A 13572-nucleotide genomic window follows, 5' to 3' on the forward strand; every position below is an offset into this window, starting at 1 on the left:
CCAGAAACGCCGCCTGCTTCTCTGGGCCCGAGATCATTTAGGATGGACTGATGCAAAGTGGAAAAGTGTTCTGTGGTCTGACTTGTTTTTGGAAATATTCGACATCGTGTCATCTGAACCAAAGGGGATGCGAACCATCCAGACTGTTATCAAAGCAAAGTTCAAAAGCCAACATATGTTATGGTATGGGGTGCAATAGTGCCCAAGGCATGGGTAACTTACACATCTGTGAAAGCACCATTAAGGCTGAAAGGTACATACAGGTTTTGGAACAACATATGCTGCCATCTAAGCGCCGTCTTTTTCATGGACGCCCCTGCTTATTTCAGCAAGACAATGCCAAGCCACATTCAGCACGTGTTACTACAGCGTGGCTTTGTAAAAAAAAAAGTGCGGGTACTTTCCTGGCCCGCCTGCAGTCCAGACCTGTCTCCACATCGAAAATGTGTGGCGCGTTATGAAGCGTAAAATACGACAGCGGAGACACCGGACTGTTGAACAACTGAAGCTCAACATAAAACAAGAATGGGAAAGAATTCCACTTTCAAAGCTTCAACAATTAGTTTCCTTGGTTTATTGAGTGTTGTTAAAAGAAAAGGTGATGTAACACGGTGGTGAACATGCCCTTTCCCAACTACTTTGGCACGTGTTGCAGCCATGAAATTATTTATTATAGTTAACTATTTGCAAAAAAAAATTAAGTTCATGAGTTTGAACATCAAATATCTTGTCTTTGTAGTGCATTCAATTGAATATGGGTTGAAGAGGTTTGCAAATCATTGTATTTTGTTTTTATTTATCTCTAACACAATTTCCCAACTCATATGGAAACGGGGTTTGTACATAACATACATACAAAACATACATACCATACATAAACAACATACATACATATATACCATACATACATGCATACCATACATACACAACATATATGCATACAAACATACACAACATACAAACATACCATACATACACAACATACATACATACATACCATGCATGGTGTACAGAGACATTGTGGATGACAACAAACACTTACCATCCAAACAGATGGAGCTTGAGAGGTGCTGCAAAGAGGAATGAGCTTGAGAGGTGCTGCAAAGAGGAATGAGCTTGAGAGGTGCTGCAAAGAGGAATGGACGAAACTGGCCAAACACAGGTGTGGCATTGAGGACTTAGGGCTGTAATTGCTGCCAAAAGTGCATCAACAAAGTACTGAGCAAAAGCTGTCAATATTTGTTGTACATGTGATTTTTTTTAAATTTGTATTATTTGTAATGAATTTCCAATTATTATATATTTTTTTCTTCCTCCATTTAGGCAGCATGGTGGTTAGGGGTTAGTGCATGTGCCTCACAATACTAAGGTCCTGGGTTCATTCCTCAGGCTCTTTCTGTTTGGAGTTTGCATGTTGACTGCGTGGGTTCCCTCCAGGTACTCCGGCTTCCTCCCACCTCCAAAAGACATGCACCTGGGGATAGGTTGTTTGGCAACACTAAATTGGCCCTAGTGTGTGAATGTGAGTGTGAATGCCATCCATCCATCCATTTTCTACCGCTTATTCCCTTCGGGGTCGCGGGGGGTGCTGGAGCCTATCTCAGCTAAAATCAGGTGGTGACTTGTCCAGGCTGTACATCACCATACGACCGAATGCAGCTGAAATAGGCTCTAGCCCCCGCCCCCTGCAACCCTGAAAAGGGACAAGCAGTAGAAAATGGATGGATGAATGGATGGAATATCCTATTAAAAAAAAAATCTCATTGTTATAGGGCATTGTCTGTAGAATTTTGAAGACAAAATTAACTTATTCCATTTTGGAACAAGCCTTTAACATAACACAATGTGGAAAAGTGAAGCACTGAATACTTTCCAGATGCAAAGTAAGTCTATAAAAAATAGTTAATTTTAAATTTGTTTTAAAAGTATTACCACACTGATGTGCATGCTTGTGTGTGGTCAGTTACACTAGGTAGCGCTTTTTGACAAAGTAGTTTGATTCGACAGAACAGTCTACTCCCTTTATTATTAGTTTCATTTTGTATAGAACCAGCGCCCTCAACAGCAGACAATGGATTTTGGTGTAATTATTTTCTCAGTTACAGGAGTGCTCTGCTGTTTTAAGGACTTCCTGCACAGAAGCTAGTCAAAGATCATTACCGCACTATCGTGTTTTTAAGAATCTTCGACAAAAATGTGAGTCTCACATGCTTTTGCCAATGTGTTTACAGCGGTCCAAGTTTCCTCCCTACAACAGAAGAACTTTAGTCTTTCAGGAACCTTCTGCAAAAAATGTTTCCCAAGTTTGAACTGAACTGATTTGGCCCCTTGGTCACCAGTTGAATAACCCTAGTATATAGAGAATACATCTTGAATCTGGCACACTTGAATCATTTAACATCTTGGAATATTAAAGACTCCAACATTTAGTAAAATTGTAAAACTCGCTTTTATTGCTAAATAAAATAAAAGCGAATTAAAGTACACAAGAAATAGCAAAAGAGCAGCTTTTTCGCCCCATGTAAATAACACATCCATGTGTCCTTTTGTTTTCAGGAGCTGATCAACTCATTGGCATTTGAAAGAATATATTGTTTTTTCTCAGGCTGTCTCATTGACATAGTTAAATCTTGGTACACACTTAAAGACAGTGAGTTCCCTCTTTTGCCCAAAGGCACCTGATTATCTTATGTCTGTCTTATAAGACTGTCCTGTGTTTGGAGGTGTGTCAAGAGTGAATTTGTCCCAATAATTGGCTCCAAAACAGATCAGGTCCCACAATCTTAAGTAATGAACTTGTTCTTATTACGATAATTCTATTTTGTTTAATTTTAATTTTTAGTGGGACATAATCGTCATATGCATGGTGTGCTGAGCTAATATTATTTTACACATAATCAAAATGAGCTGATAGTTCATCTTTAGAATTACAGCATCTTTACGTGTGTACACAGCTTAAGCTTTTAGTGAGGACACAAAAGATAATCATTTTCACTTAAAAACATACCTATATGGTCACACGCAGACTGGCAGCCTAATTTAGGCCTTAATTACACCTTCTATTAGCAACTTTCCCTGCCGACAGACAGAAAAAAAAACTAGTGTACAATGTAAATATGCAAAAAAAAAAAATGCTAATATCTTTTAGCTAACATTTACATATAAAATGTTAACACCATGTAAAATAATGCATGTTTGTTTAGTTACAGGTCATTTTGAAATTGCATCACTCCAGTTCATCCTGCTCATTTCACTGTTAATGTGGTAAAAACAACCTTTTCAAAATAGGATGTACCGGTGGAATCATCGTTGTGTGGGGTATAAATAGATACGGGAAATGTGTCCATATGCTTTAAATCTGGGCCTTATTTTGGCTCTTCGATGGTTCCCTTACTAAGGTCTGTCATTTTGGGATACTTGACTTTCTTTTGGTCAAGTTCATTTTGAGCCCAGAGCAGCAGCTTCAGGAGTTTGGCCAACTTGGGTGTTGATTCCCTGTTTTCATAGTCGAGCACAGACTGATTCACTTCACTCCAAACCTGAAGGAGACAAATAATGGAAATGATGTATATAAAGCTTTTCTAGACATGTGGGTCGCAAACAATAATGTTATCACCTCAGTGCTTACTTAAGTACAATATGCTGACACTCAATAATTAAACAATTAGTTAAAGGAAAAAACAGTCATATTTTTATGGGCAAAACCTTTTATTTGCAGGATTGTTTTAATTTAGTGGATACAATTTAGGATAATGAGAACCAGGTTTCATTGCCACCATACAAACTAAAATCAGACAATCAGAAAACCATGGCAAATAGAAGGTTTTGCACTCGGAGCTATAATAGTTCAAGGCTACCTTTTGTCTCTGCATCATGTTAAGCAGATCTCCAAAAGGTGACTCTTCGGGGTTATCGAATGCCAGCAGTGCCAGTGTCCTTTCCATCTCAGTCAGACATTCACGACTCTCCTCCCCCTGCTCTGCTAACTGAGACTGGGCAAATTCGAGCGCAGCTTCAGTCTCTCTCAAGCGAATGAGCTCAATGAGATGCTGCTGCTGCAAAGACATATTAAATATATGCAAACAAGAATCAACACCAGATTGTAAAGACAAATAAGTGTCTACTGAGTGAGAGACTAACCTGTAAGTGAAAGTAAAGGTAGCGATTAGTATCCAGCAGTTCTGGATGAAGACTGTTGATCAGCGAAATTGCATCCTGAATCTGTCCTTTTAAGATCATTTCTCTGATCTTAATTCTTTCATCGAGGGACTCCAGGTCTACACTTGGCTCAATCCCAGACTCCATTCTGAACTTCTCTGCCGCTTCCTTGAAGCCCTCTGTTAACCAGAAACAGGAACTCCATTCATCCGTCACTCTAGTCGAATAAAATACACTTGACCTATACAGACATTATGTACAATGGGCATTGAGGCTGCAATTAATGATTATCTTAATAATTAGTCAGCAACATTTTTTTCCATTAGTCGACTCTTCAAACGATTATTGCTTTTACGATCTGCTGTACACGTTTAATGAGTTTGACATTTAATCCGTGACTTAAAGGGGCTGTTTGCAACCTTTCCACAGATGCCTCGTGAGTGCTAACCTTTCCAATGTATTTTACACAGTAGATCATGCTTGCAGCTTCTAGAACAAAATTACATAATTAAGTTAGGTCTGGGTGCTGTTAGCTAATAATAGTGATTTAAATAGCTAGTGTTAGCTTTCATTGAATATATATTCTATCATGACAACAACATTACTGCAAATTGTTCATCGCTTCTCTTAGACTGCTTTTGTATGTGTGCACACCACGTGCGTACGTGTTGTCGAGACAGGGTGAAATGTACAAACCCTGTTTCCATATGAGTTTGGAAATTGTGTTAGATGTAAATATAAACGGAATACAATGATTTGCAAATCATTTTCAACCCATATTCAATTGAATGCACTACAAAGACAAGATATTTAATGTTCATACTCATAAACTTTATTTTTGTTTTGCAAATAAGCGCCCCCCGCGACCCCGAAAGGGAATAAGCGGTAGGAAATGGATGGATGGAAATAATAATTAACTTAAAAATTCATGGCTGCAACACGTGCCAAAGTAGTTGGGAAAGGGCATGTTCACCACTATGTTACATCACCTTTTCTTTTAACAACACTCAAACGTTTGGGAACCAAGGAAACTAATTGGTGAAGCTTTGAAAGTGGAATTCTTTCCCATTCTTGTTTTATGTAGAGCTTCTGTCGTTCAACAGTCAGGGGTCTCCGCTGTCGTATTTTACGCTTCATAACGCGCCACACATTTTTGATGGGAGACAGGTCTGGACTGCAGGCGGGCAAGGAAAGTAGCCGCACTCTTTTTTTACGAAGCCACGCTGTTGTAACACGTGCTGAATGTGGCTTGGCATTGTCTTGCTGAAATAAGCAGGGGGGGTCCATGAAAAAGACGGGGCTTAGATGGCAGCATATCTTGTTCCAAAACCTGTATGTACCTTTCAGCATTAATGGTGCCTTCCCAGATGTGTGAGTTACCCATGCCTTGGGCACTAATGCACCCCATACCACCACAGATGCTGGCTTTTGAACTTTGCGTCAATAACAGTCTGGATGGTTCGCGTCCCATTTGGTCCGGATGACACGATGTCGAATATTTCCAAAAGCAATTTGTAATGTGGACTCGTCAGACCACAGAACACTTTTCCATTTTGCATCAGTCCTTCTTTGATGATCTTTGGGCCCATTGAAGCCGGCGGCGTTTCTGGATGTTGTTGATAAATGGCTTTTACTTTGCATAGTAGAGCTTTAACTTGTACTTACAGATGTAGGGACGAACTGTATTTCGTGACAGTGGTTTTCTGAAGTGTTCCTGAGCCCATGTAGTGATATCCTTTAAAGATTGATGTCGGTTTTTGATACAGTGCCGTCTGAGGGCTCAAAGGTCACGGTCATTCAATGTTGGTTTCCGGCAAATTACGTGGAGTGATTTCTCCAGATTTTCTGAACCTTTTAAAGATAATATGGACCGTAGATGTTGAAATCCCTAAACTGCAATTGCACTTTGAGCAACGGTGTTCTTAAACTGTTTGACTATTTGCTTACGCAGTTGTGGACAAAGGGGTGTACCTCTCCCCATCCTTTTTTGTGAAAGACTGAGCATTTTTGGGAAGCTGTTTTTTTACCCAATCATGGCACCCACCTGTTCCCAATTAGCCTGCACACCTGTGGGATGTTCCAAATAAGTGTTTGATGAGCATTCCACAACTTTATCAGTATGTTTTGCCACCTTTCCCAACTTCTTTGTCCCGTGTGCTGGCATCAAATTCTAAAGTCAATGATTATTTGCAAAAAAAAAAAAGTTTATCAGTTTGATAAAATATGTTGTCTTTGTAGCATATTCAATTGAATATGGGTTGAAAATGATTTGCAAATCATTGTATTCCCTTTATATTTACATTTAACACAATTTCCCAACTCACGTGGAAACGGGGTTTGTACATACATAAACTTAGTAATTGTGAAAAATATAGAGATTTATGAAAAAAAATGTCTACTGTTAGTAACAGTAACATGAGTGCGATTTTTTTGGTATATTTATTGCTTTGAAAAATGTTACTTTGAGCAATTTGCAAACAGACCCTTTTCACCTCATTTTTAAAACCTCTATCCATCCATCCACTTTTGGACTCGAGCCTTCTTCATTAATGGTAGTTTTGTTTTAATTTCTTAATTACTGATTGAACATTAAAGAAGAAAACATTTCTATGTACATATAAAAACAACTTTATAGAGACATGTTCAATTGTAGGGTCTGATCGTTTATGTATTCTTTTAAAATAAAGTTAGGAAAAAAAGCTGTGATTGATCAGCTTTTCAAGGGGGTTAACACAGTCCACCTTCGCAAACGTCTTCTCCTAGGGTTTCGAAGCAACAACGTGCACATAAAAAGTGATCGTTGTATGAACGTGACGAGGTGCTGAGAGCAATGCACAGAATGATACCTCCTGTATCCAGTTTGAAAACCACAGACAGAAATGTATTGATGACGGCAAAGTTATAAAGTTAATTTTCAATCATCGTTTGATTTACTGAGTTATTGACTATCAGTCCAGGTCTATTAAATTTTTATTGCCTCCGTGGCATTGAATTAAACACTTTTTAATGGCATTTAAGGCCCTAATTTTCACTAAATCCATTTAACAGTGTCGCCAACTTGGCGACCTTGTCGCTAAATCTGTCAAACACCTACTAGCGACAAATCTAGCAACTTTTTCCAGTGTTATTGGAGACTTTCTTGTATCTTGGAAACTCTGAGGTGAAAGCAAGCAGACGCCCGAGCGGAGACCTTTACAGGATGCTTGCACAAATCATTTGCCATCTGGACTTTTATTGTGCGTTCTATCTGTACTGAGAAGTCAGATGTTCAGAGTTCCTAGCCGGTAGTTTTGACTGAAATCTTAGATGTAAATGTTTCTTTACTGTCTCACTGATTTTGATTTGCCCAATGTACACAGCCTCAGTTACGTACTCGCCTTGTCTGTGTGTATGTGTGTATCTGTATTTGACAAAAGGTGAACATATAGCCAGCTATCTCATCATGTCAGTCAGTGCAGAGGGGAGACCCCTTGCCTCCGGACTGTGTAAAGCTGCCATTTTTTCACCTCTTTGCTTACAGAGTGATATGTAAATGTGAATATTTATTTAATGTCATGTCAAGCTAATATAAATTACTGCAATGTCCCAATTACATCGTTCATGTTAATGAGCTAATCATTAGATGTGATTTGTTAATAAATATCACAGCCCTCCATTAATGTGATCAAATTTGATACGCTAACATTTAACAATGCAAAACATTTGTATTTGAAGAAAAACAACTAAGTATCTAGAGAAGAAAGTCAATTTGCAGTCTTAACCTTTATTATCATTTTTTTAAAGGCCTACTGAAATGAGATTTTCTTATTTAAACGGGGATAGCAGGTCCATTCTCTGTGTCATACTTGATCATTTCGCGATTATGCCATATTTTTGCTGAAAATATTTAGTAGAGAACATCGATGATAAAGTTCGCAACTTTTGGTCTCTAACAGAAAAGTCCTGCCTTTTACGGAAGTCGCAGACGATGACATCACCCGTTGATGGCTCCTCACATCTTCACAGTTTTTAATGGGAGCCTCCAACAAAAAGAGCTATTCGAACCAAGAAAACGACAATTCCCCCATAAATTTGAGCGAGGATGAAAGATTCGTGTCTGAAGATATTGATAGCGACGGACTAGAAAAAAAAAATTGCATCGGGACGGATTCAGATGTTTTTAAACACATTTACTAGGATAATTCTGGGAAATCCCTTATCTTTCTATTTTGTTGCTAGTGTTTTAGTGAGTTTAATAGTACCTGATAGTCGGAAGGGTGTATCCACGGGTGTGTTGACGCCAGTGTCTGATGGAAGTCGACGGCAGCTGTACGGACGGCACAAGCTCAGCTGATCTCCGTTAAGTGGCGACTTTTTACCACAATTTTCTCACCGAAAACTGCTGGTTGAGAAGTGGTCGGAATCCATGTTCGCTTGACCGCTGTGATCAATAGTAAATGTTCACCTTTGGGAATTTTAAACAAGGAATCACTGTGTGTTTGTGTGGCTAAAGGCTAAAGCTTCCCAACTCCATCTTTCTACTTTGACTTCTCCATTATTAATTGAACCAATTGCAAAAGATTCAGCAACACAGATGTCTAAAATAGTGTAATTATGCGGTTAAAGCAGACGACTTTTAGCTGTGTGTGTGCGCAGTGCTAATATTTCCTAACAGTCCGTGACGTCACGCGTACACGTCAGCATTCCGCGACGTTTTCAACAGGACGCTTTGGACTGGACTCTTGCGACTGTGTTGGATCCATTATGGATTGAACTTTCACAGTATCATGTTAGACCCGCTCGACATCCATTGCTTTCCTCCTCTCCAAGGTTCTCATAGTCATCATTGTCACCGACGTCCCACTGGGTGTGAATTTTTCCTTGCCCTTATGTGGGCCTACCGAGGATGTCGTAGTAGTTTGTGCAGCCCTTTGAGACACTAGTGATTTGGGGCTATATAAGTAAACATTGATTGATTGATTGATTGATTGACACTTCGCGGGAAATTTAAAATTGCAATTTAGTAAACTAAAAAGGCCGCATTGGCATGTGTTGCAATGTTAATATTTCATCATTCATATATAAACCATCAGACTGCGTGGTCGGTAGTAGTGGGTTTCAGTAGGCCTTCAAACTCACTTTTGTATCTCTTCTATAGCGTCCATTGCAATAAATTATGCAAATGAGGCAATGACACCATCTGGTAACATTTAGGACAGCCAATAGCTACTTTTCTTGCTGAGGAGTTGGCGACACTGCCCTTTTATTACTTTTACTGCTTTTTAATACTCGCAGAAACCCTGATTTAGCTCAAATTACCTGTAAAAATTAATATTTCTGGTGATCTAACAGTTATAATTTGATGAAGTGACTATTTGACAGTGACTGATCCTTGTCGATTAATTTTTATTGTCGATGTCAACGAATCGATAAAGTTAAAGTACCAATGATTGTCACACACACACTAGGTGTGGTGAAATTATTCTCTGCTTTTGACCCATCACCTTTTAATCACCCCCTGGGAGGTGAGGGGAGCAGTGAGCAACAATTGGAGCCCTAATGTACACAATAGGGTTACAGTACATGTTAAAGGCCTACTGAAACCCACTACTACCGACCTGCGTGCAGTCTGATAGTTTACATATCAATGATGAAATATTAACGTTGCAACACATGCCAATACGGCCTTTTTAGTTTACTAAATTGCAATTTTATATTTCCCGCGAGTTTCTTGTTGAAAACGTTGCGGAATGATGACGCGTATGCGTGATGTCATGGACTGTAAGGAAATATTAGCGCTGCACCAAACACGGCTAAAAGTCGTCTCTGTTCATGGTGTAATTAAACAGTATTTTGGACATCTGTGTTGCTGAATCTTTTGCAATGTGTTCATTTAATAATGGAGACTATAAGAACAATGCTGTTGGTGAAAAGCGGTGGATTGCAGCTGTCTTTAGCACCGAGACACAGACAGTGTTTCTTTGTTTGTTGTGAAGCTTTAACACAGAGCGGTCAAGTGAACATGTTTTCTCTATGTCAACCAGCATGTTTTTGGGTGGGGAAAATTGTGATATATATCTTACCGGAGAAATCATTGGATTATTCGTCGTCCTGCAGCAGCTGTTTAAAAGACAGCTGTGAGGCTCCTCGGCTTCTCTCTGAGACAGTTTGTGTTCACCTCAGCTATCCGACCTCGAGGCATGTCTTTACAATCTTTAAAATCTCACTAAAACACTATTAAAACAATAAGCAGATACGGGATCTTCTAGAATTATCCTAGTAAATGTTTTTAATTACATCTGAAACGCTCACACTGCTGTCGCACTTAGCCGTTGCTTTTTATTTTATTTTTTTCTAGTACTTCACTATCAATATCCTAATTCAGGAATCTTTCATCCTCGCTCAAATTAATAGGTTAATTGTCGCTATCTCGGTCCGAATTGCTCTTACTGCTGGTGGCTCCCATTAAAAACAATGTGAATATGTGTGGAGCCCTGCAACTCGTGACGTCACGCGCACATACTTCCGGTAAAGGCAGGGCTTTTCTATTAGCGACCAAATGTTGCAAACTTTATCGTAGATGTACTCTACTAAATCCTTTCAGCAAAAATGTGGCAATTTCGCGAAATTGTCAAGTATGACACATAGAATGGACCTGCTATTCCCGTTTAAATAAGAAAATATCATTTCAGTAGGCCTTTCAATGTTGAAAAAAAAATTTGATTTTTTTGCATATAGATAGATATGCGTTAGGTGAAATTATCCACTTGAACTGCAACAGTGTCAAGTGACACAGCTCGCGAGCCCAACAAATATACCAGAATAAGGTAACGAGAACCATGTTGTTGTAATGTCATCTGCAAAAACAAAAACACACTTTGAATGCCTCACCTGTCACCAAATAGTTCATAATGAGTCTGTTCATATCAGCTCTCTGGATATGAACATTGTTGAGCTTATCCATCCATTCGTCTCTCGTTATGTCGTCTGGTTTCTCTGCATAGCTCATAGTGAGGATATCCTTCAATGACAGCGAACACATTAAAACTCTTAGCACCAATGTAATTTATGTTATGAACAACTAAACTTTGCTATTATTAAAATAATAATAGCACTAATGTCGTCATTTCCCAGCAACGTGGTACTCGAGATACACATTCCAGATGCTTCAGGCCTCCGATAAAAACACAACAATGAAGCCTAACTTCAGACACCGCCATTCAAAACAAACCCAACTTCCGCTTTTAAATGGATTCGAATCAATCACCCGCTTTTCCAGAAGTAATAACACACACCCTATCTTATCAGTCATTTAAACCCCAGTAATCACAACTCCATTATTTAGTTGACATTACCTGAAAACGATGTCGCCGCTTCTGAGCATTAGCAAGCTTGCTAACTGTTTCTTCTTCTTCGTCTTCGGGTTCTTCTTCCTTTTTGTCTTTTACGGCAGTTGGCCTCCAGCCTAATAGAGCATTACCGCCACCTACTGCTTCGGAATGTGAGTCAGACAGGGACGTTCTAAAAAATCCCCAGTAAACAAAACACTGAAAAAAATATAAATAAAACAAAGAAATACAATAAATAAAAACATTTATCCCTGCACAACTGAATTAGAACTAAAAAAATAAATAAAATAAATGAATAAAATAAATAAAAACATTTATCCCGACACACCTAAATTGTAATTTTACCTTATTTTTGTCAAATCTCCTTGTTTTCTTCTGGACTCTCTAAAACAGGGGTCGGGAACCTTTTTGGCTGAGAGAGCCATGTAAGCCAAATATTTCAAAATGTATTTCTGTGAGAGCCATATAATATTTTTTTAACACTGAATACAACTAAATGCGTGTTTTTTTAAGTAAGACCAACATTTTTAGAGTACAATAAGTCTATTTTTCTTTTTTATAACATTGTTATTCTAAAGTTAACCAATAACAAATATAATACTTCTTACCATTAATGGGACATCTTGAATAGAAAACGAATGGTTGGATTAAAATGCATGAGCATTTTTTATAATTTGAACGTTATTTTTAACACTGGGATTACTAGCGGAATTATTAATTACTTATTGTGTTAAGCAATGTCAGCTAAGATTTATCTGAGAGCCAGATGCAGTCATCAAAAGAGCCACATCTAGCTCTAGAGCCATAGGTTCCCTACCCCTGCTCTAAAATATGCTTACCACTATGGACTGGACTTTCCCAATATTATGCTAGACCAGGGGTCACCAACCTTTTTGAAACCAAGAGCTACTTCTTGGGTACTGATTAATATGAAGGACTACCAGTTTTATACACACTTAAATAAATTGCCAGAAATAGCCAATCTGCTCAATTTACCTTTAATATATATATATATATATATATATATATATATATATATATATATATATATATATACATATATATATATATATATATATATGTGTATTTCTGTCTGTCTGTCATTCCGTCGTACATTTTTTTTCCTTTTACAAAAGGTTTTTTGTAGAGAATAAATGATGAAAAAAACACTTAATTGAACGGTTTAAAAGAGGAGAAAACACGAAAAAAATTAAAATTAAATTTTGAAACATAGTTTATCTTCAATTTCGACTCTTTAAAATTCAAAATTCAACCGAAAAAAATGAAGGGAAAAACTAGCTAATTCGAATCTTTTTGAAAAAAATTAAAAAAAGAATTTATGGAACATCATTAGTAATTTTTCCTGATTAAAATCAATTTTTGAATTTTGATGTCATGTTTTAAATAGGTTAAAATCCAGTCTGCACTTTGTTATATTATATAACAAATTGGACCAAGCTATATTTCTTACAAAGACAAATCATTATTTCTTCTAGATTTTCCAGAACAAAAATTTTAAAAGAAATTCAAAAGACTTTGAAATAAGATTTACATTTGATTCTATAGATTTTCTAGATTTGCCAGAATTATTTTTTTAAATTTTAGTCATAATAAGTTTGAGGAAATATCTTACAAATATTATTCATCGAAAAAACAGAAGCTAAAATTAAAATGTATTTATTATTCTTTACAATAAAAAAATAAATTAATTGAACATTTATTTTGTTTAAAAATCCTAAAATAATTTTTAAGGTTGTATTTTTTCTCTAAAATTGTCTTTCTGAAAGTTATAAGAAGCAAAGTAAAAAAATAAACACATTTATTTTAACAAGTGAAGATCAAGTCTTTAGAATATTTTTGGGATCAAATTCTATTTGAGTTTTGTCTCTCTTAGAAATTAAAATTGTCGAGCAAAGCGAGACGAGCTTGCTAGTAAATAAATAAAATTGAAAAAATTGAGGCAGCTCACTGGTAGGTGCTGCTATTTGAGCTATTTTTAGAACAGGCCAGCGGGCTACTCATCTGGTCCTTACGGGCTACCTGGTGCCCGCGGGCACCGGGTTGGTGACCCCTGTGCTAGACCCAC

At 37.6% G+C, this 13572-nt stretch overlaps 1 protein-coding gene across 1 annotated transcript; it reads right to left on the reverse strand.

Moving 5' to 3' along the window:
• Positions 1-2425: 2425 nt before the first annotated feature.
• On the reverse strand, positions 2426-11622 carry LOC133554896 (glucose-induced degradation protein 8-B homolog). Its single transcript, XM_061904161.1, has 5 exons — positions 11493-11622; positions 11029-11158; positions 4141-4337; positions 3858-4055; positions 2426-3539 (listed from the first exon to the last, which is right to left on the reverse strand). The coding sequence occupies exons 2-5, from the start codon at positions 11144-11146 to the stop codon at positions 3366-3368; spliced, it is 687 nt and encodes a 228-aa protein (XP_061760145.1). The 5' UTR covers positions 11147-11158; positions 11493-11622; the 3' UTR covers positions 2426-3365.
• Between the last annotated feature and the right edge of the window lie 1950 nt (positions 11623-13572).

The sequence above is a fragment of the Nerophis ophidion genome, linkage group LG06, assembly GCF_033978795.1.
Source record: "Nerophis ophidion isolate RoL-2023_Sa linkage group LG06, RoL_Noph_v1.0, whole genome shotgun sequence".
Classification (NCBI taxonomy): Eukaryota; Metazoa; Chordata; class Actinopteri; order Syngnathiformes; family Syngnathidae; genus Nerophis; species Nerophis ophidion.

Excerpts from the sequence above, each read along its gene's own strand:
- LOC133554896 (XM_061904161.1), bottom strand. The coding sequence starts at position 11,146 with ATGAGCTATGCAGAGAAACCAGACGACATAACGAGAGACGAATGGATG. Across the intron at positions 4,338-11,028 it reads TATGAACTATTTGGTGACAG|AGGGCTTCAAGGAAGCGGCA; the intron begins GTGAGGCATTCA and ends TCTGGTTAACAG. Across the intron at positions 4,056-4,140 it reads ACCTTTACTTTCACTTACAG|CAGCAGCATCTCATTGAGCT; the intron begins GTTAGTCTCTCA and ends ATGTCTTTGCAG.